The 21176-nt window shown below is 45.6% G+C and overlaps 1 protein-coding gene across 6 annotated transcripts in view; it reads left to right on the top strand.

Moving 5' to 3' along the window:
* Window positions 1–7018: 7018 nt before the first annotated feature.
* The window catches only part of MTSS1 (MTSS I-BAR domain containing 1), a 451322-nt gene continuing 437164 nt past the window's right edge, over window positions 7019–21176 (top strand). For 4 of the 6 annotated variants that reach the window (XM_069220725.1, XM_069220728.1, XM_069220726.1 and 1 more), the window contains exon 1: window positions 7045–7351. In XM_069220725.1, the coding sequence (XP_069076826.1) occupies window positions 7280–7351 (72 nt within the window). In that variant the 5' untranslated portion in view covers window positions 7045–7279. Of the gene's footprint in view, window positions 7352–21176 lie in introns of all 6 variants that reach the window. The other 2 variants (XM_069220729.1, XM_069220724.1) reach the window with 1 other exon arrangement.

Genomic DNA, 21176 nt, shown 5'->3' with positions numbered 1-21176 from the left:
CCGGGAATGTTTTTCTTTGTTAGTTTCTAGATCAGTGGTTCCCAACTTTTTCACTCATGCAGACCCCCATTTTAGCATTACTGGAACTCAGGGAACCCCACTGAAGCATTTTTGGAATCCGGGGACCACCCACTAAGTCATTACGGAAAGCTGAGGACCTAATCTGTTAATATTATTTAATTTTCCAAGCTGTTGCGGCCCCCCTGAAGAGGCTTCGCGGACCCCCAGGGGTCCTGGGACCACAGGTTGGGAACCACTGTTCTACATCATTATTCTCATCTGCCACAGTGTTACAGCTGTAACCTTCTTTCTCAACAGGGAGAGACACTCTCACAGCAACATTATGCACAGTACCACAGACTACTATCATATCACAGACTGATTTTTGACAGCACAAAAGTTGACCACTAGAAACATCAAGGCACCCAAACATTGACAACTCCAAATCGAAATACCAAGCAATCCTCAATGATGGCTCATGTTCTTGGATGGGCAATGTTGTAAGATTTGTCCGGTGAGGTTTTTGGTGACCAAACAAGATCATCGTCCAGGTCACCTAGGTTAGTAAATGAGAAACAGGTTATCAATTATTTTTTACTTGCATGCCCTATGTAAAAAAAATAATTATATATAAAAAAAGTTTGACTGGTAATGTTAGAAACTCATCATTTAATTATCAGTGTTATCAAATTAATATATATGCTTTTAGAAACTATTGTTAGACTTCAGCATCTGAATATTCATTACATTCACAGCTGACAGTTAAATAAGTTGGAATAGTCTGCAACATTGACCAAGCCAATTAAATCAAACAGATTAGCACAGACGTTTCAATGCAGTATCTTCAACTTAGAAACGTAAGAATTATATTTATTGTTGTTTAAAAAGGCATTCGATGCATTATTCACGCATTTCATTTTAATGTTGCTAATGCATTATTTAGCAAGTACATTGATGCATTATAAACAAACGTGTACATGGAAATATAAGATGTATCAATCAGTACTTCTTGCCCCTATATCCCACTTTCAAAGTCTTGGTTTGTGTTTGAGTACTAGAAAAAGTAAAAGTCATGTGCACTGCCAGGGAATTTTGTAACAGCATTTCTAAAGCAATACTTGTCACATACGGCCTGGACAGTGATGGGATAAGTGTACTTCCTGTCAGCGGGGCTACTGCAAATCTCAAGGGGAGAGTTGGACAGGGGGAGGTAGGGGATGGGGTGAAATAAAATATATTTTTTTTTAAGTGACCGTTCCGCCGATTCCTACCGCCTTCCTCCTCTGCTCTCCTGGTGTCCCAACAGTCCCGGGGGCACCAGCACAGGCTTCCCATGCAATCCTGGTGCTACTCTCATGCTATACCTAGCATGACAGCAGCATCAGGATTGGTCGGAGCGGCTTAGTCTGACGCTCAGACAGTGCTGTTTCTCCAACCCAGCTGTGCAACACAGCCAAGTTGGAGGAACCTAAGTACGCATGTTTGTGTGGACTGCCTACAACTGCCAGCCAAACTGACATGCGCATTTAGTGCCCTCCACTCCTTTTCCCCCGTCCCATTGCCCAGCCCTGCCTCTCCCTGCACATGCTAGCTGAGCCAGCAGCTAAAAAATAAAACAAAAGTTAAATATTGTTTCATTTTTCAGCCGGAGGGGCAATGCTCCTTCTACATTGCCGCCCCTGCTTCCTGTTCCTCTGTAGGTGTGATGTTGCTGCTGGTGGCACCATGTTCACTTGGGTACAGTTTATTGAACCCAAGATGTGTTGAAATTGAGCAGTTTGAAACGTGCTGGACATGTTGCTCCTGTCTACGTTTGGGGAAAGTGAGGTACTGGGGCATTCATTTGATGATAGCCTCCAAGACATGCAGCAAAAGGCGGCCAATGCACTCTGTGAGATGCCTGCCACCACTGCACATGTACTCTGGCCTGACCCAGATACTAAAAGATGATGCAACATGCACTGATATGGCACATGATCTTCCATTGGTGGGTTCAAACGATGTTTCAATTTGATCAATGAGAACTAGGATCATATCCCTGTCCGGTCTACATTTGTTAACAATTTCCTGTTCTCGGGGGTCAAAGAGTGTGACGTCTGACTGAAGATTTTAGCCTTTCTCTCTCTCCTTGCAAATCAAATCAAATCAAATCATTAACATTTATAAAGCGCGCTACTCACCCGTGCGGGTCTCAAGGCGCTAGGGGAAAAAGGGGGGGTTATCGCTGCTCGAACAGCCAGGTCTTTAGGAGTCTCCGGAAAGCGGAGTGGTCCTGGGTGGTCCTGAGGCTGGTGGGGAGGGAGTTCCAGGTCTTGGCCGCCAGGAAGGAGAAAGATCTCCCACCCGCCGTGGAGCGGCGGATGCGAGGGACAGCAGCGAGTGCGAGGCCAGAGGAGCGGAGGAGGCGGGTGGGGACGTAGGTAGACTCTGCCTGTCTCTTAGAATAATAATTTCCAGAGTGCTTACTTATAGGGTGTGGACCAGTACTGCACTCTTTTTCAATGTTGGTGTTGGGAATAGCGACACTATGTGCTATTTATTTAAAAACATTTGGGTTTCAAGCTAATTCCTGTGACTTTTTGTCGCTTTTTAGTTAGCTGTTTGTATTGTTTTCTTGACATTTTATTCAGGATCCACCGTAGTATGCCCACTGGCACACATAAATATAATGTTGATCAAGAATGGCACAAATAGGTTTTTGAGCCACGAAATAAATCTGATAAAACAGAGTTTTTATTGTCAGAAAGTAGATATTTGCAACCTTTGGGTCGCTGTGCATCACGTGGTCACAAGCACTAAACCTTTGGAAATCTGGGCATTAAAACCTACAAAAATGATTTCAAATGCCAAAGCCTCATTAGTTCCTACAGAGCTGAACGTTGTAAGTAACAGAGCAAAACATTCCTTCTCATAGGCAACAAAATAGCTAAATCCCCTCAATCCACTTTGCTAGTCGCATCAAATGAAAAATGTGAATAATCTGGAAAGTTCTCTTATGACAAGATACAAAAAGTAAGTGACCACAGCCAGTCTGTGCTCGATCACACCTACCACAGAAAGGAAAATAAGCAAATGGGAAACTTTTGTCTCTTATCTAAGGACTCGCTAAATAAATTCTAAAAACGTGGGCCTTTTTCAAATGAAAAGAACACAATCCCAGCCTTTCTTTCAAAATCCATAGGGATGTACATTGAACCACAATGGTGCAGATCAATGATTATTCCCTTGAGCCAAGAACTTTCCAAAACTCTGCAAAGATTCCATGTCAAGTCCCTTTTGAAAAAAATCTGCTGCTGATATACTGTAGAACATCTAAATACCTTAAGCTCAGTAACTTAATCCCCATTTGTGGGAAACAAAACGAAGAAACTGAGAACATACATTGGAAAGATCATCTGAATAAAAGCACTCTAGCAAAATCAAATGAATACGACTTGAGAGAATCACTAACTGAGAATCTTGATACCCTTAAGATCACCGTAAAAAGAGAGTCCAACACCCTAGTACTTCTGTACCTTACAGGGAGATTTGATATGGTGGACCACAAAACCCTCTTCAGTACTCTTCAGAATCAGATAGTCTGGCAGCAATGCTTGGCAAACGACTTAAAAGCCGGACTCACACGTCTACACTCTCACCTTCACCACAAGTTTCTGCACTAGCCCCTAAGCCTTTAACCTCTATGTGGAATCACTCGGTGAAGAATTGAAGGATCCAGGGCAGAATATGCATTGATGAGCTGATGGCATTCAGCTTTACCTAGTAATAAGATCTGATCAAGACACACAGAAACTGAAGCAAAGCCTTGCGAGAACTTAGTCATGGCACTCAAATGACTTCATTAGACTAAAAACCAGGCAAGACAGAGTTTCTTCTCTTCACATCAGGAAACAAAAACACCCTGACACATAATTTGATCATTAATTCAGACTCTGTTGGAAACAAGCCACTGACTGATTGTGAATAAAGTGGAATTGATGGTGGTTGTTCTGGGTGATAACCTCTCATTATAGCATTATATAAGCTACACAGGAGTGGCTCATGGGGCTTTGTTGGGGCGGGTAGTGCAGGGGGGACAATTTTTTATTTTTTTTAATGTCAAAATCACTTACCTGCTTCTCTGCCGCAGCTGCTGTGCCGCTCTTCTCCTGCACTGCAGGCCCAGGCTCCCAGCCTGCCCTGCGGCCAATCCTGGCACTGCTCAAAGCAGTGTTAGGATTGGCTGGGAGTGCCCAGCCAGGGCGCACCCAGGAAGACTGGGAGCCTGTGCCTGCTCTCTCCAGCCCGGCAACATGGAGAGAGCTTAGTGCGCATGTATGTTTGGCCGACCCGAGACGGCTGGCCAAACATACATGCACACTGAGGGGAGTGCACAGTGCACTCCCCTCATTGTCGTCATCCCCAGTGCCCCCCCACTTTAACAAACAAAACAATAATAAACCTAGTTTATTATCATTTTGTTTGTTAAAGGATTTGCGGCAGCTGCTGCTGGTGGGGGGGGGTTGGGGGGGCACTCTTCTCCGCCCAAACAGAGGAACCGTGTCTGAAGCTACATAGCCAAGCTGCTCAATAGCATCTTCGTATCTTATGCACCCTAATGTACCTGATCACAGCTCCGGATCTTGAAATCTTAGTCTAGACTAATTTACTAGTTCAGAAAACAAAGAGCACCAGTTCTAAAATCACAAACTGGCTTCTGTTAGACTGAAGGTGGATTTTTATAACTTTGTATAACTGGATTTTGATCAACCAAAGCATTTGTAAAGCGCATTACTCACCCGAGAGGGTCTCAAGGCGCTGAGGGGGGGAGGGGAGGGGGCTGCTACTGCTCGAACAGCCAAGTCTTGAGGTGTCTCCTGAATGTAGGTAGTTGATAACTGCGTACATTACTTATGAAGCCATGCACTAAAATTCTCTGATGAAGTGTTGAAAACTTTATTGCGAGTAGCACGCTACTCCAAAGCCCAAGGTTGTAGATTAATCAGTAGCTATTGTGATGAGGCATGTGCTCTCAAAACAATTGCATGCATTTACTCCAGTTACTTTGTGATAGATTATATTACTATCAGTTGGGTGTGATCAATCAATCAATCATGGATTTGTAAAGTGCAGATACTCACCCACATGGTCTCAAGGTGCTGACTGTAAGCGTGCTGCTCAGTCGAAGAGCCAGGTCTTGAGGTCCTTCCTGAACTGCTTCAGTGAAGCAGTCTGCCTGAGCTTGAGGGGTAGCGTGTTCCATGTCCAGGTGATCATTAGTAGAGGATATGTGTTTTAGGTGAATGGGTGGTAAGACAGGTAGGCTGGAGATTTGGCAATGTTATGTTACAGGGATAGGTTTATAAGGAGGAGAAGTTGTGATCTATGAAGTGTCTTGTAGTTGCAGAATTATAGTAAGAAGGATCAAAGCAGACAGGTATGAGATGGAGAAAAGGCTATATTCGGAAATAAAAGGCATGTAGAGAATAGAAGTTGTTGTCTGCTGCTTTTGGTTAGGGGCTTAGCATTACACATGGGTGCTCATACCTGTCGATCTCTTGCATCAAAAATGCATGTGAACGCATGCATTTAAGAGGGTGATCCCATTAAGGTTAGTGGAGATTGAACACTTCTTTAGAGGGTGGTATTCAAATCTCTTACCAGTGAACCTTCTACTTTGATTTTCTCTTAATCATCAGCAGCCCTGCAATGTTCCCAGGTCCATGCGTGATGTGCTGCTCCAGTCCATTTTTTCTTTGAATTCTGGGCATTGTAGGTGTATGTATTTCATTATAAAACATGACTACAGGTCCCACAATTCAAAGTAAAAAAAAAAAACACGACTGGACTAACACATCATGCATGGACCTGGGAAACTTGGCAGCCAGGGGTCGCAGGTTTTACTCCCTACTCTCTACCTTCTGATGTGCAGCGTTGGTTTTGGGCTTGGATAGTTTTACCAGGAGGATGGAGGTGTGTATATTGAAATGCAGGAGACAGTATGAGCAATTTTGTGTGTTTGTTATCTAGAAGAGTGTGTCGGGAACGGCATCTTGTAATTTAAAGCAGGGGTCGAGGAAGAGAAAACCTGAATAATGGGAATACCAGTCAGTAATCTGAAATCTTACTTCATGCGTGTTCCAGGTAGTCGCTACACAGACTTAGAATGGATACATTCGTAATATAAAAACAAGTATCAAATTGTTCCCTATCCGGTGCAGCCCTTTCCCATGTGCATTTGTGATGGCTGTGCCAGTCCAGGTTTTTTCTTTGAATCCTGGGACCTGTAGTCTTGGTTATTCCATTGTAAAACGGGGCTAAAGACGCCAGAGTTGAAAGGAAAAACCTGGACAGGTGCAGCACATCAGGAATGGACCTGGGAAGCTTTGCCGCTCCCCAGGCGTGAGAAACTTACGTGTGTTTATTTCTTTGTAATTGAGGTACTGTTTCTATTATTTATGCGGGACTACAAGTCCCAGAATGCAGTTGAAAATGGGAACGAGTCTACACAAGCCTCAATTTGGGAAAAAAATGCGAGACCACTGAAATTCACCTGGAAGCTTAAGGGCTGTCAAACTTGAATTCTTAAGTAAAACTCATTAGAATGTGTGACTACTATAAATGTCGATCATAGCAAGAAACTGTATTTTGTATCAAAAATCGCAGGCTGAAAGGCACCGAAGCGGTGTGTTTTGCGCTAATCGCAGTCTGTGCTGCAGATAAAAGAGCTGGTTGAACCGAGGAGGCTGCGCCTGCCCCCTGGCACGGAGAGGGTTCGCACGACCCTGCAATGTTGTGAGCTGGCAGGGCGCACCTGTCACGTGACCCGGAGCCCGGTCGCCTAGGAGACGGGCTGGGGCGTGTCGAGAGAGAGAGAGAGAGAGAGAGAGAGAGAGAGAGAGAGAGAGAGTATCCTAGGACGGAGGGGCGGGTCCAGAGAGGGGGCGCGTGGATAGAGTGGGCGGGGCCAGAGAGCCAGCGAGAGACTGACTCGAGGATGAGGGGGCGTGGACAGGGGGGGCGGGTCCCGGGAGGGGGCGGGGCCGCTCCCTGCACTCTCGCCTCAGTGCGCTGGCTGCGGGGCTGCGGAGAGCATCATGTTGGAGCTGGCGGACCTGGGTGTCGGTGTAGCGCAGCCAGACAGCAGTGCCCGCTCTTTGTTTTAGACCCGCACGGGATTTTAAGAGGAGAGACAGTTTTGCCATTTCTCGTATTTTCCTAAGGATTTTTTTTTCATTTGACGTTTTCAAGACCTCGAGTGCTTGGTTATTTCCTTTCGGGATTAATCGAAGCTTGGAAAATGGAGGCTGTCATTGAGAAGGAGTGCAGTGCCCTCGGGGGGCTGTTTCAGACCATCATCAGTGACATGAAGGTGAGGGAGGCTAATGCACCTGCAGCGCAGGCGCCCTCGTGCGAAATGCAGTGTTGCAGTGTGAAAGCCCCTGCAGGGGTGTGTTATCGCAGTATTCCCTTTATGTCTATTTTATAACCTTGTTTTTCGCTGCAGGAGTGTGTTATCGCAGTATTCCATTTTTGTCAATTTTATAACCTTGTTGTTAAGCTAGATAAATAACCGGTCGATTTACGGGCTTCACGACTGCAGATTTTATCATTAAGTGCGCTTTCGCTTTTGAATCAGTGCGTGCAGGTGAGTGAGTGAACGTCAGAATGCACCTGCAGGACTTAGCCGGTGCATGCTGATCGTGTGCAGGGACAGGCGCCGGTGTCATGTTGTGTGATCACGCTGCAGGTTGCGCCTGCCCTTGTGGGTGGTTTGTGAGATGTAATATCCCGAATGATCAAATGATTGAATGTCCATTGCTGTTAAACACCCAGCCGCAGTACGGGACGCATTGTTGGTATATTACACGCACTCCATTGCCCTTGTGGCTAGGTTCGCTCTCTATGAACACCCGATGTAAACAAACAGTTGTGTACACAATTAAACCTGCTGGGCGCCTTCAAAATTGCAATATGTGTCAAGAAATACATTTCTTGCTTTAATCTGCAGTTATAGTGTTTGTAACCACCCCGTGTTTTAAACAAAGCGGGGTTTATATGCGTGTGTGTTTTCTTGCTGTTTTGTAATGGGATATCCGCGCTCAAGCACAGCGCTATTTAGATTTTATTTGCTCACAATTATTATTACCAACTTTGTTGTTCATTGTATTGGCTGGGGGAAGGAGGGTGAAAATCGGCATGATACATCAGTAGTCAAGCCCGTGATCTAACGACGGCATGCCGCAGCAACGAACGCTTAACTCGTGGGGGTATCCTATATGCCTTTGTGCAGCCTTAGCCTCAATATAATAGGAAGTTTGGCTACAATTATGTGCATTCACTCCACCTACGTACCCACAGGGGCAACAAGACCGCGGGTTGATACCGCATTTTATATAGCGCTCCACGATACCTCAAGGAGATGGCAGCAAGCGCCTTATTAAAGACCTGCATTAATGTTTGTGTGTGATGTGCAGGTTTTTTTCCCCCTTCCAAACATTATAAATCAATTTGCAGCGGGGATCAATAATTCAGCAGACAGTTTGCGGGGATCCAGAGGGGTGGGAGTGTGGGGCTGTCTGGGGAGCTTTCAGTCTGACAGCAGTGGGACTAAAAGTTGACATATTTCTGGAGCATTGGAAGCCCCGGATGACGGTGCCTGAGTGCGGTTTTTAATTGGCGGGTCACGCGCAGCTCTGTGTATCCATTGTGTGCTTGACGGTCACAATGTGCCTCCCAGGGCTTGGGACGCAGGTTAAGAATCTTTGAATGGAGACTGCAGGTGTTTACTAGGAAGAACAGCTGCCATTGGCTGGGAGTGCAGCAATGCGAAACATCATATCAGTAACCGATTTTTTTTTATTACTCCATTAAACCGCATGCATCAAGCGCTGTAACATCTTATGTCATAGCTGTTCGTTTATTCTCGAATCATATTTTATTAACGCCCGACTCAGTTCTGACCTTGTCACCCTTCACGGGTGGGTCTCGAACCCGTGGCCTGTGGCGTGCAAGCATATTACCGCGGCAAATGCTTTGACCTGTTGGCATCCCGTATTTAATCCTGCCAATTCTGTGATGAACGTCCTGAAGCCGTAATAACTAACTGTGCGGTAATACACCTGCAGTTTAATATAGGAGGTGGGAGACCCCCCGGATTGGACCTCGCCCCTCCCACGCTCAACCGAGTGAACGATGAAGACCTCCGTATTCTGCATGGGTAACAGGTCATGTTTATTCACAACCGACAGTGAGCACAACACTCCTCAGCTAACAGTTCCATGATACACAACAGTGAGAGGATTACACCGAATACACTGTATTTATGCACAGTCCCACATCTATCTGTTCAGGTCTGACAAAGAATAATGACAATGTCCATATTTACAAATGTTGCATGTTGAGTCCAACACAGGAGGATGAATGCCACGGCCCTAAGGACTTACTTCCCTTAAGGTATTCGGACCACCCAGGCGAAAGCACCTGTATCCCGAGGGGCGTTCCCAGCCCTCTGATCGCTTGACGACCCGTGCTGCCACAGGCGGGGGCGTAACTTGGTCAGTAAGATTTTGGGGAGGGGTGGGGCCTTGAGCTTCAGATTTCTCGCAATCAGAGTGACATATTATGTTAAATACGTTTTACCACGACCGGGGCACCTTAGAGGGGCTAAAGAGGCAGTGGAAAGGGAGAGGAATGCAGATTTGTAGGAGTACTAAGTGAGAGAAACACAGTGTTTTGTAAAATAACATTTTAGGGCTTTCAAAACAGAGTTGAGGAGTGTGTGTGTTTTTGTCACTGTGCGCTTGCAAAAATAACAGGTGAAATTTGACAGACACCCCACCATATCAGACTGAAGGCATCAGTGCTCAACTATCCATCAGAAAATACATTTATAGGGGGGTGGGGGGGTGTAAACCCTCCCCACCCCCACCTCAAGAAGTTATGCCCCTGGGCAGATGGGCCCCTTAGCTGTTGGTAGGGTGACCACTTCCCTCCAAGTTGTTACATACTTTCTTTCTAGTCATGTACTTTCCTTTGATATCCTAATACATTCTGAGTGTTGTAGTCTTGTTTTGCTTCCATGGAAATAATTAGATGGACACACCTGAAAACAGTGACTTGTAAATGAAAGCTTCGGGGCTGGACACAGTGTAATAAGCTGGAGTAAGGTGCCCATCCTGGTTGTTGGTAGTATTGTCATTGCACGTGATTTGGAAGTTTCCTGTTGGCTTTGCTGAGAATGGGAAGTCTTTACTACCTGCATGTGAGTCCTGCTATGTGCAGCAGGTGCGTAAAAGGCAAGCCAGCCTGCACCTGTCTCAGGCCAGGAAGCCTAGTCCACCTCAGACAAAAAAGATAGTGGTACTGTGCTAGTCAATTGCTGTCACTTCAACCTGCTCATCCAGTGAATCGTAAGCTAATAGATCTTGGGGTGAGTCAGCCTACTTGTGTTTGCTGTGGCTTATTTTCTGTACCAGGTGACTCAAGCAGTAACGTGGAAATAAGCTGGGCTGCCCACCTTGACACATCGTACCATGGAAACAGGGGCAGGACTTTATTTTACTTTTTTAGTATTAACTGTTGTTCACTTCCTAAGCACCAACAACATGCATTTAACCTGCTGTGGGATCATTCTCCAGATGCTCTGTTTTTAATGAAGACATGCCTTTACAGGTGGTGGTGAATCTTATTAATTCTTCTCTTGAGGAGGGCATTGTTCCTGTGTGCTAGAAGCATGCTGTAGTTCTCCCTCTAAAACCCAATCTGGTGTAATTTCCACCCCCCTCTCCCTGCTGCCCTGTCTGTCCAAAGTCTTGGAGACACATGTGAATGCATGCCTCGCATCTTGCGTCAAGAACTAAAGTTTTTTTTTTCCACCCCTCACAGTCTGGTTTCAGGACTTTGCACAGCATGTCCGCTCTCCTGGGTGTCACTGACCATCTTAAACACCTTCTGAATGAAGATGGCACAGCCGGCCTAATTTTATTACATTCTAGCGCGTTTTTGATACCATGTCTTATTGCATTTTGATTGAGTGACTGGAGGTGCTAGTTCTTGAAGGAACAGCCTTGGATAACATCTTTTCTAAAAGATTGGACATTTCAGGTCTTCTTGGCCACTATTAGGTCAGAGGCACAGTCTCTAACTTCTTGACTCCCTCAGGGCTTTGTGGTGGATTATACTGTACTGTTTAATATCTACATCTGTCCTTTAGCAGATGTAGTGGAGAGTTGTAGTCTGACCCTCTTTTCTTATGCAGATGACACTCAAATTATCTTCTCTCTGTCGTCCGCTTAGGGCCATGGACCCTCTGATCTTAGCCTGAGCTGCATTGCCACTTGGATGAATAATAACTAGACCAAAGTTGTGCTTCTGTGTAAGAATCCACAACTTTGGGGCCTTAACTTTGGCCAGCTCTCATCAGGGACCCTTCCTGCCTTGTCCTCAAAGGACAAGAACCTCAGCTTTGTATTGGATGCAAATCTCTCCATGAAGCCTCCGGTGACTAAGGCCATAGCTAGGTGTTTCGCTGTGCTAAGTGGCTGAAAGAGATCTTCTGGATGATCCCTGCATCAGCCCAAAGGACAGTGATTCAAGACGTAATTTTGTTCAGATTGCCATAATACAATGTCATGTATCTAGGAATTGACCAAGCCTCCGTTTGCTGCCTTCTGATAGGCCAGAATGCACAGCGAGACTGCTTTTCTGGCTTCTGAAGCATATGCCTGTCTCCCACCTTCCCCAAGAGGTTCATTGGCTCAGTTACAAAACATATCCAATTTAAGGCGCTGTTACGTTTTCAAAGCCAAGCTGGTACGTACAAGAGTTGGTACAGCCTTATCAGCCCACTTGTATGTTAACATCACAGAATCTGGTCGTGGATTGTTCCCATGTTCCACTTGACTCATGTGGGGGATGCTCTTTCTCTGCTTTGGAATTCCCTCCCAGTTGTTATGAGAAACAGCACGTCCCTGCTTGCACATTGTAAAAAGTAGAAGACCTGGCTGTTCTAAATTGGTAATCTGTTCTGCTTCCTCTCGCTCAGGAAACCCTATTTGGGTAGCTGGGCACTTCATAAAATAATCAATCAGGGATTTGTAAAGCGCACTACTCACCTGTGAGGGTCTCAAGGAGCTGAGGAGGGGAGGGGGGAGATGGTGTGGGGGGGGGGGGGGAGGTGCTGCTACTGCTCAAACAGCCAGGTCTTGAGAAGTTTCTTGAAGGTAAGGAGGTCTTCGGTCTGGCGCAGGTGGGTGGGAAGAGTGTTCAACGTTTTGGCGGCGAGGTGCAAGAATGATCTGCCGCCGGTTGTAGTTCTGCAGACACGTGGGACGGTTGCGAGGGCGAGGTCGGCGGAGCGGAGCAGAGATACCGGGTCGGGTGTAGAAGGAGAGTTGACTGTTGAGGTATTCTGGTCCGGTGTTGTGCAGTGCTTTGTGAGCGTGGGTGAGGAGTTTGAAGGTGATTCTCTTGTTGACTGGGAGCCAGTGCAGGTTTTTCAGGTGGTGTGTGATGTGGCAGTGGATGTCCAGGATGAGGCGTGCAGAGGCATTCTGGATGCGTTGAAGCCTCTTCTGGAGTTTGGCCGTGGTTCCTGCGTAGAGGGCATTGCCGTAGTCCAGCTTGCTGCCTACAAGGGCTTGGGTGACTGTTCTTCTGGTTTCAGTGGGTTTCCATTTTTTAGATCTTTCGGAGCATGCGGAGGGTGTTGAAACAGGAGGAGGATATGGCGTTGACTTGCTGGGTCATGTATAGCGAGGGGTCCAAGATGAATCCTAGGTTGCGTGTGTGGTCGGTGGGAGTCGGAGTGGTTCCGAGAGTGGCAGGCCACCAGGAGTCATCCCATGCAGAGGGGGTGGAGCCGAAGATGAGGACTTCCGTCTTGTCGGAATTGAGTTTGAGGCAGCTGCTCTTCATCTATTTGGCGATGGCCGTCATTCCTTTGTGGAGGTAGGTCTTGGCAGAGTCCTTGCTGATGGAGAAGATCAGCTGGGTGTCCGCGTATGAGATGATGTTGAGGTTGTGAGATCGGGCTTTGTTAGCGAGTGGGGCCATGTAGACGTTAAAGAGGGTCGGGCTGAGGAATGAACCCTGGGGTATGCCGAAGATGATTTCGGTGATCTGCGAGTGGAATGGGGGGAGGCGGACTCTGTGTTCTGCCGGTGAGAAAGGAGGTGACCCAGTCCAGGGCTCTGTCGCAGATTTCAGCATTGCTGAGGCGTGAGCGTAGGGTATGGGGGCAGACGGTGTTGAACGCAGCTGAGAGGTCCAGGAGGATGAGGGCTGTGGTTTTGCAGCTGTCCAGTATGGTTGTGATGTCATCTGTGGCAGTGATGAGGGTGGTTTCGGTGCTGTGGTTGCTGCGTAATCCAGATTGGGAAGGGTCCAGGGTGCTGTTCTCCTCTAGGAAGCGGGTTAGTTGTCTAATTGTTGTGTAATAAAATACATGAGGTATTTACACCCATTTTACGTGATGTTGAACATCCTTCAATCTTATAGGTTTGCCACATGCAGTGTTACCTGATAATGCAGTAATAATTTGTCTAGGTTTGCGCGATAGAAACACCAAAGATACCTGAGGGTCTGATTGCAAGTGGCTCTCAAATCTTGATTCAGACCCCTGTCTGCTTCCGGAACGGGGTCCTGAGTTTCTTGGTAACTATCACATACTCAAAATGTTACCCTTTAACATTGCTCCTGGAAAAACTGGTGCAATGTGAAAAGGAAAAAGTGTTTGAAAAAGAAGTAAAATCCAGGTGCAAATTCCATTTATACGTTGGGCCTCATGCTGAGCAGGAAAGCTCAAAACGGTGCAGAAATTGCCCACCTAGTAAATACCGCACCTGGTGGTATCAACAGTTACCAGGTGTACAGCAACCATGTAGGGTTGCAGAACTCTTGTAATGACGTCATAAACATTTTAAAAGCTATTGAGGTTGTCTGTACAACTACTATTGAATTCTGAGTAGAACTCCCAAAAATGCTGTCCTAAATGGATTAGGAACATCCTACATTCACCTTGAAGGGATTTCACCCTTCGATTCCCTGTTCATCTTGTAAAGGATAGTGTGTTGGTGCTAAGTAAACAGAGAGGCATCTTACTCTGGGCTACCAGGCCACGAATGTACACTAATCAAAGTGTGAGAGGACCTTAAGTAGCTCTGTATCTGGCCCCAAGTGTAAGATTTGAACACAGTAGGATTTATGGGATTATGTGCTCCCATGCATGACCCAGAACACAAGGGTTTATCTTGCAGCAAGTGCAGTGGGAATTGTTAGTAGTAATGCAATAATCCAATGTGCAGCCTGTAAGTAGTGCATTTTGAAAGCTTCCCATGGGCTCTGTGTAAATGAACTGACATTGGATACTGCATTATGGACCTTGCATTTAGTAATTTAGCTTGTGACCCTGTAGGTGCCTTTTAATTCCGAGCTCCAATTTAAGTCTTGTATTCGAAAGATGAGGAGGAATGCCAATAATGAGGAGGAAACCTAGGGTGGGATTGAGTCCTCTTTTTACATATGGAGGAGCATAGTTAAACAAGGATTGGCAAAGCCAATTGGTCTTGCCTACAAAAGAGCTATTGGCTTTGACGATGTCTTTTTGCCATGTTGTACATTAGTGTGGCTGCTGTTCAGCATGACTAAAAGTTAGTGGCATGGATTGTGGGCAGGGGGAGTAGATTGTCATACAGTTGAGGAGAGTAGAGTTTAATGGTTCAGTGGCACAGAGCATTGTGGAGCTAATTGGCGTGGGGTGGAATAGGGTGGAATGGGTTGGAGTGGACTGATGTAGTGGGGTGGATTGGAGTAGGGAGGGGTGATTTGGATTGAGTGGGGTGGGTTGGAGTGGGGAGGCTTGAAGTGGGGTAGGTTGATTGGAGTGGGGTGATCAGATTGGATTATGGTGGGTGGATTGAACTGAAGTGATAAAACTAGGGTGGGGTGGATTGCACTGGAGTGGTTTGCAGTGGCCTGGAGTTGGGATTGCAGCGAGGCAGAGTGTTTTGGATTGGCGTGGGGCAGGCTGTTTTCGATTAGCGCAGGATGGATTGGGGTGGGGTGAACTGGATTGTAGTGGGCAGACTGGATTGAAGTGGGGCAGGTTGTTCTGCATTGGAGTGGGGCAGATGGTTTCGGATTTTGTTCAGTGGCGGCCCGTCCTTTAGGGCGGAGGGGCCACGCCCCCCCACCCCATGAAGAGTGTCTGTCAGGCTGAACAAAGGTCAGCCTGACAGACACTCTTTATGTTCAGGTCAGGCAGCCAGGAGCAGACATGCGCGATTTGCGCAGACTCCTGGCTGCCTGAGCTGAACTTTGCTGGGCTGAGGAGATCACGACCCCTATGGGCGTGACCTCCTCGGCCCAGCAAAGGTGCCTCCAGGCCCTCCCCTGGGTGACGAGGAAAGCGTCACCCATTGACACTCTCCCTGGGCGCTTCAGGTTTAAGCCCTGAAGTGCCCAGGGCGAGTGTCAATCAGTGACACTTCGTCACAGAGTGGGGTGGGGTCAGCAGTCTCACTGACCCCATCCCACTCTGTGACGAGGCTGGGACTGCTGCCTTCCCTCATTGGCTGACCTAAGGTCAGCCAATGAGGGAAGGCAGCAGTCTCTACCCTCCTGGGACCTGGAGGCTAAAGGTAAGTGTGTGTGTGTGTGTGTGTGTATGTATGTGTGTTATGTTTTACATTGAATGTTTGGGGCGCGCGTGCATGTTTGAGTGTTATGAGTGTTGTTCATGGATGTGCGTGCGTGCGTGTGTGTGTGTGTGTGAAAGAATGAATGTGTTTGATCTTGTAAAATGAATGTTTGGTGAATGCGTGCATGTTTGAATGGAATGAGTGTTGTTAATGGATGTGCGTGCGTGTGTGTGGAAGAATGAATGTGTGTGAATTTGTAAAATGAATGTTTGGTGCGTGCGTGCATGTTTGAGTGTTATGAGTATTGTTCATGGATGTGCGTGCGTGTGTGTGTGTGTGTGTGAAAGAATGAATGTGTTTGATCTTGTAAAATGAATGTTTGGTGCGTGCGTGCATGTTTGAATGGAATGAGTGTTGTTAATGGATGTGAGTGCGTGCGTGCGTGTGTGTGGAAGAATGAATGTGTGTGAATTTGTAAAATGAATGTTTGGTGCGTGCGTGCATGTTTGAATGGAATGAGTGTTGTTAATGGGTGAGCGTGCGTGCGTGCGTGTTTGGGTGTGAAAGAATGAGTCTGTGTGTGTGTTTGTGTGTGTGCCCCGCCCGCCCTCCACCCAAAGCTGCCGGCCGCCACTGCCTGCTGGATAGGTTTTTGCCAATCACGTGCCTTCTGTTTGCAGGGCACTAGAAGTTAAAAGAGGAAATAGTGCATCAGTCAGTGTTAAAGATATTGGGCAATAAGATCTACACTTTTCAGGATCTTTCCTTTTTTTTTTAGGGGAAATAACTATATCATTTGGTACGAGGATAGAACCTCTTTAAAATTCTTAAGATCATCAACCAGAACCATGTGATCTAGTATATCTATAAGTGTTTGTATAAAGCATAGATGGTATGCAGTCAGAACCCGTGGCTTTGCCATTTGATAGGCATTTAATTGCTGCCTGTCCTTATTGAAGTGTAAATGTTGTTTCTAATTGGGCAGAGAGTTTAGTATTTAATTATGTTGCTTAATGGGGTCCGTTGGTCTTGCATCAGTTTGCAGACCTGAGAGATACCGGAGCCATTTTTTCTGACATACCGCGGAAGCAAATCTTGAAATTTGAGCATTTGCTGACTGAAAAAAGAAATCGCCCAACTCTATTCAAAGGACTTCACCTGCAGATAGACATTGGTCTCCTTAATTGAAGACTAGAGCAGCATTTGCAGGTAGTAGGGTTGTTTTGGTGCCCGTAGCTTTAGAGCCCTGGGCTTTCACTTACTACAGCTTAGCTCTAAAATTGGCATTGGTGACGAAGCAGCAGACTGGAAAGAAAGCGCCAACAAACTCAAGGTGCCTTCGCATACCTTGGGTAGCATAAGCTTTGTACCGACAGTGGACCTTTGCTGTAATACTTGGCATTTAGCTTGTTTAATATATTAGAACCAGCCAGTCAAAGACTGCTACTAGCAATAGCACTCCAGGGATAACGTAACTTAATTTTAGCATTTACTAAATAACAGCTATTCTGTAGTACTAAAATAGTCTTTGCTGCCTTCCCCAAAAGTTTCTTCTCGTGGGGCTACTTTATTTTGTGACCAAGGCCATATGGTGCATCACTGCATTTGTAACGCCTTCGAGTGGAGAAGCAAATCATTATGTGTTTGTCTTTTACCTTATGTTGGTGGTTGGTAGGACGTCACATCCCACAATGCAGCAGTTTGCCATGGTCGTAACCTTGACTTACTTAGAGCTGGGCTGTACCATGATGTTGAAAGACTGATTAGACAATGCTTTGCTCCTTCTTGGGACGCTTGAGATCTGGAGTCTGGGATGATTGTAAGCACTGTTGCCTTGACTTAGAAGAGCCTCCCTCCTACAGTAGAAAGTCTATATGCATTTGTTGCTGGTCGTGTGCTCTTGTGTGATTGACCTCGTCTGGACTGGAGAAGGTAAAGAACCATTATCATGATGTTGTGAACTTTGGTACCTGGAGCAGGTTTTTGGAATAGTATGTCAAGGTGCTTGTTCATAGGTAACGATTCACAGACTCGGAAGTGAGCAAAAGAACATAAGGAGCAATTCCTTGGGCTGGCAACGGAGGTCCTCTCCTTTAGGAGGACGTATTCGACTCGGTGGTATTCAGCTTAGCAGCACTGTAACAGGGGTATCATTAGTTGGTGTAGATCAAGAATTGGAGTACGCGCAGTAGTAGTTCAGGAAGTAGCCCGAGCACTAGCAGCTGTAGGAATGCTTGTAGTAGAATCACTGCCACTAGATGTATGAAAAGACAAGTAGCATTATTGCCTCTAGTAGAGGGGAACGATCTTTGCTAGTACCATTAGCACTGCAGGGAGAGCAGCGTAAGTGGGTATATGAACAGTAGTTGCAGCAGTGTTAGAGGTAGGAGTAAACACACCATTTTTAGAACTAATGGGGGAGGACTACTTTAACATGATATTCATGTTGAATGCCTTTTTTATGCATTTTTCATGTTTAATTTTATTACGTTGTCTAAGTGGGACTTAACACAAGAGGCCTGTTTTTGATATTGTGCTTTTCAACTGGGTAGCAAGTCGATGAAATTGAAGTGTTTCCTAGTCTGCAAATGAGGACATTGTGAAATATGATAGAGGAATAAAATAGGGCAGAAATAAGCCGATTCCTTTTACTAATGGAGTCATTTGTGGTCATTTAACTTGTTTGGCGACCTACCATTGAAGCAAAATTAAATGCATTAACCCATTAATAACTATGTTGGTCATCATGCAATGATACTCTGGGTTGTTTAATCCAAGAATGGGATTTAATGGTGATTTAGCAGGAGAACGTACAACTGAAATGTCTGCAATGAAATGAGACCAGAAAGCGAAGAAGGGCTATTGACACCCAAGTACACACCTGAGACAGTGATGCTGGCTTGTTGGAGTCCAGCCAGGACAAGTTTTGTCTCGCACCGCTTGAAAGTTAGTCTCTGATCTCTGGCTCCCACGGTACAGATGTATGTTTTGGTATTACCAAAGCTCGAGCCTAGCTCGCTAGCAATGAAGTGTTGTACGTGGGGAAGCCACTGCGGGGTTTCTTTGGACGGAGGAGGCAGAGTGAGGTGGTAGAGCTAGTGGAATAGGTGAGAAGTTCAGCCCATATGAGATCATCATCTTTATTGTATAATTACTGAAAATCATTACAAACAGATTTGAGAAATATATATATATATATATATATATATATATATATATATATATATATATATATATATATATATATATATATATATATATATAAAACATAAGTATAAACCGTAACACTGGTCCAGAGATACTAACATAAGAACTATGCAATAAAATAGGATAATGTCCCATGTGTTGGCTGCTAATGTGTGGCCTACCAGGGCTGTTGCGGCTGTAATTCTGCTGTCAGTAGGTGCTGGTCAACCACAGCTGTTTGGACCATCTAATTGTGCACCCTGTGGTCGTGGTCATTAGATGTTCAAAGGAGTAGTGCTCATCTCAAGTAAGGAAGGAAGTCTCGTTAAGTTTTTGGATGCACAAGGCTTGGAAAGGCGAAGTACTAGAGGAACAGGCATGTTAACCACAACACAAAGCAGCAATAAACCTCTGTCCATTAAAAACTGTTACTTCTGCAAACGAAGCATTAAATCAGAATCAAGCACACTAACTCCAAACCTGCAGTTCATGCTTCCAATAGCTCACTGTTTGAGACTGTAAAACAGATGTTTGATGTAAATTCTCTTGATATTTTGCTATTGAAGCAGCCATGATCTTCCTAAACAAACTATTATTTGTACAGCCAAATCTGATGGTCTTTGAAGGCAGCTTGCATGCCGTATGTGACTTCCTAGGATTCTAAGTCTGAACTCGTTCAATTTATTTTTAAGATCCCCTCTGTACAAGTGATCCAGAGTGAAGCTGAAGTAGGGGACTTCTTTTTGCATTTGGTGCTTATAAGCCTGACCTACACCTGGTAAGAAATAGTCCTTGATGCTTAATTCAAGAGAATGGCCCTTCTTGCGCCAGCTCCCAAGGTGTGAGCTCCAGCGGCACATGACAAGTTCCAGTCCTTCCTTTTAAGAAAGGTGAGGGCCACTCTTACAGCTGTTAACACATTCAGATTTGCACTTCGGATTGTAACTTGTAATTTCTAACTTTTTAGCAAAAAGGTGCCTTAGTGCATAAACACTCAACAGCATCAGCGTTCTTAGCCCCTCGCCTCACATAAGGATTGCTGCCACCAACTATAGGTACTACATTTATTCTTTTAAGTGGGGCAGCCTTGATAAATGGGCTTGTCAACTTAGCATGAAAAACAGCAGCTAGAGATGAATGGCTTTTCGCCAGCCTATTTTTAGACGTAGCACCCTTCTGCACTTAAGCAGCAATGTTTCATGTACCAGACATTGTACCGTTTATATCCAAACAAAGTCTTTCTATGATTGTTTTAGGCCCGATGTGTGGTAGGTGACACTCTTGTTACCAAGATCCTGTGTGCGAGGAAAGGAATTCTCTGTCGTTCAAGAAGCAGACAAGCGCTGAGGCAAGGATGTAGGGCCTGGACCACAGGAGGATCCGTACTCCGAGTACACAAAATGGAGAAAGTTTGGGGATCTGCAGAGTAGATGGGTTCCTTGAACTCATGTACACGATGGAATGAGAACATAAAGCCGCTGGTTTACCATAGGTAACCTGAAGAAGGCCTGTTTCACAGCAACGAAAATGAAGTAGTCAAATGAGAATACCTGTGTATTCCAGACCGTAACCAGACACAGCGTAGTCATCCTGGAGCCGAAAGATGGAATACAAGGACTGGCGGTATCGCCAGCATGAAGCGCTATATATAAACACGTTATTAGTATTATTACAAAGCTTAAGGGTATTTTCTTTGGTAATGTTGGTACTGGGATCTCCAAGGCTCAGTTCTGATCCCCAAATCCCTGTACTCTTTGCACCTTTAATAACAAAGTGGTTTGTGTACCCTTTGAAAGTATATGAGTTAAGGTTGCAAGAATGAATGCATTGATAAATGAAAGCGGTTTCTGGGCTCCTGGTGTCCCCTCAGAGTGTATGACAAAGCCCCCAGCATCCGTGATCCGCCCGGCCTGCCAGCCCTATGGGCTTGTTCATGCGTCAGGCATGGCCGCCTTGTTGAGGGTATGAGCATCTCTTCTCGTGATCTTGCTGTTTTCCTACCATTCCTCTTGCTGCAAGCAAAGTAACTGTTTGGAGGTTACAATCAAAGATGGATCATTGTTTTACCCATTATGTCAAGTCTAGTTGAGTAAATAAAGCCATTCTGAAGTACATGGTTAGTGTAGTGTTCTAGCATTACACCCTAGTGCTACACTGACCTGAAGTAGATCGCTTAAATCCAGCAACTTGCTGGGTCAGACGTTTCAGTGGACGTGAAGACCTTGTGCTTCTGATCAGCTTATTGCCAGCGTACCCTGTGACTATTGATTTAACCTTGCGTTTCATCATATGTTTTCTGGAAATAGATCGGAACACGCGATACAGCAGATCGGTGCTGCGGTGTTGCACGTTCCAGCCTTTCATTGCGCC

Source organism: Pleurodeles waltl, chromosome 2_2, assembly GCF_031143425.1.
Source record: "Pleurodeles waltl isolate 20211129_DDA chromosome 2_2, aPleWal1.hap1.20221129, whole genome shotgun sequence".
Classification (NCBI taxonomy): Eukaryota; Metazoa; Chordata; class Amphibia; order Caudata; family Salamandridae; genus Pleurodeles; species Pleurodeles waltl.
The sequence above is the reverse complement of the archived record's forward strand: the minus strand, read 5'-3'. Positions and strand labels throughout refer to the sequence as shown.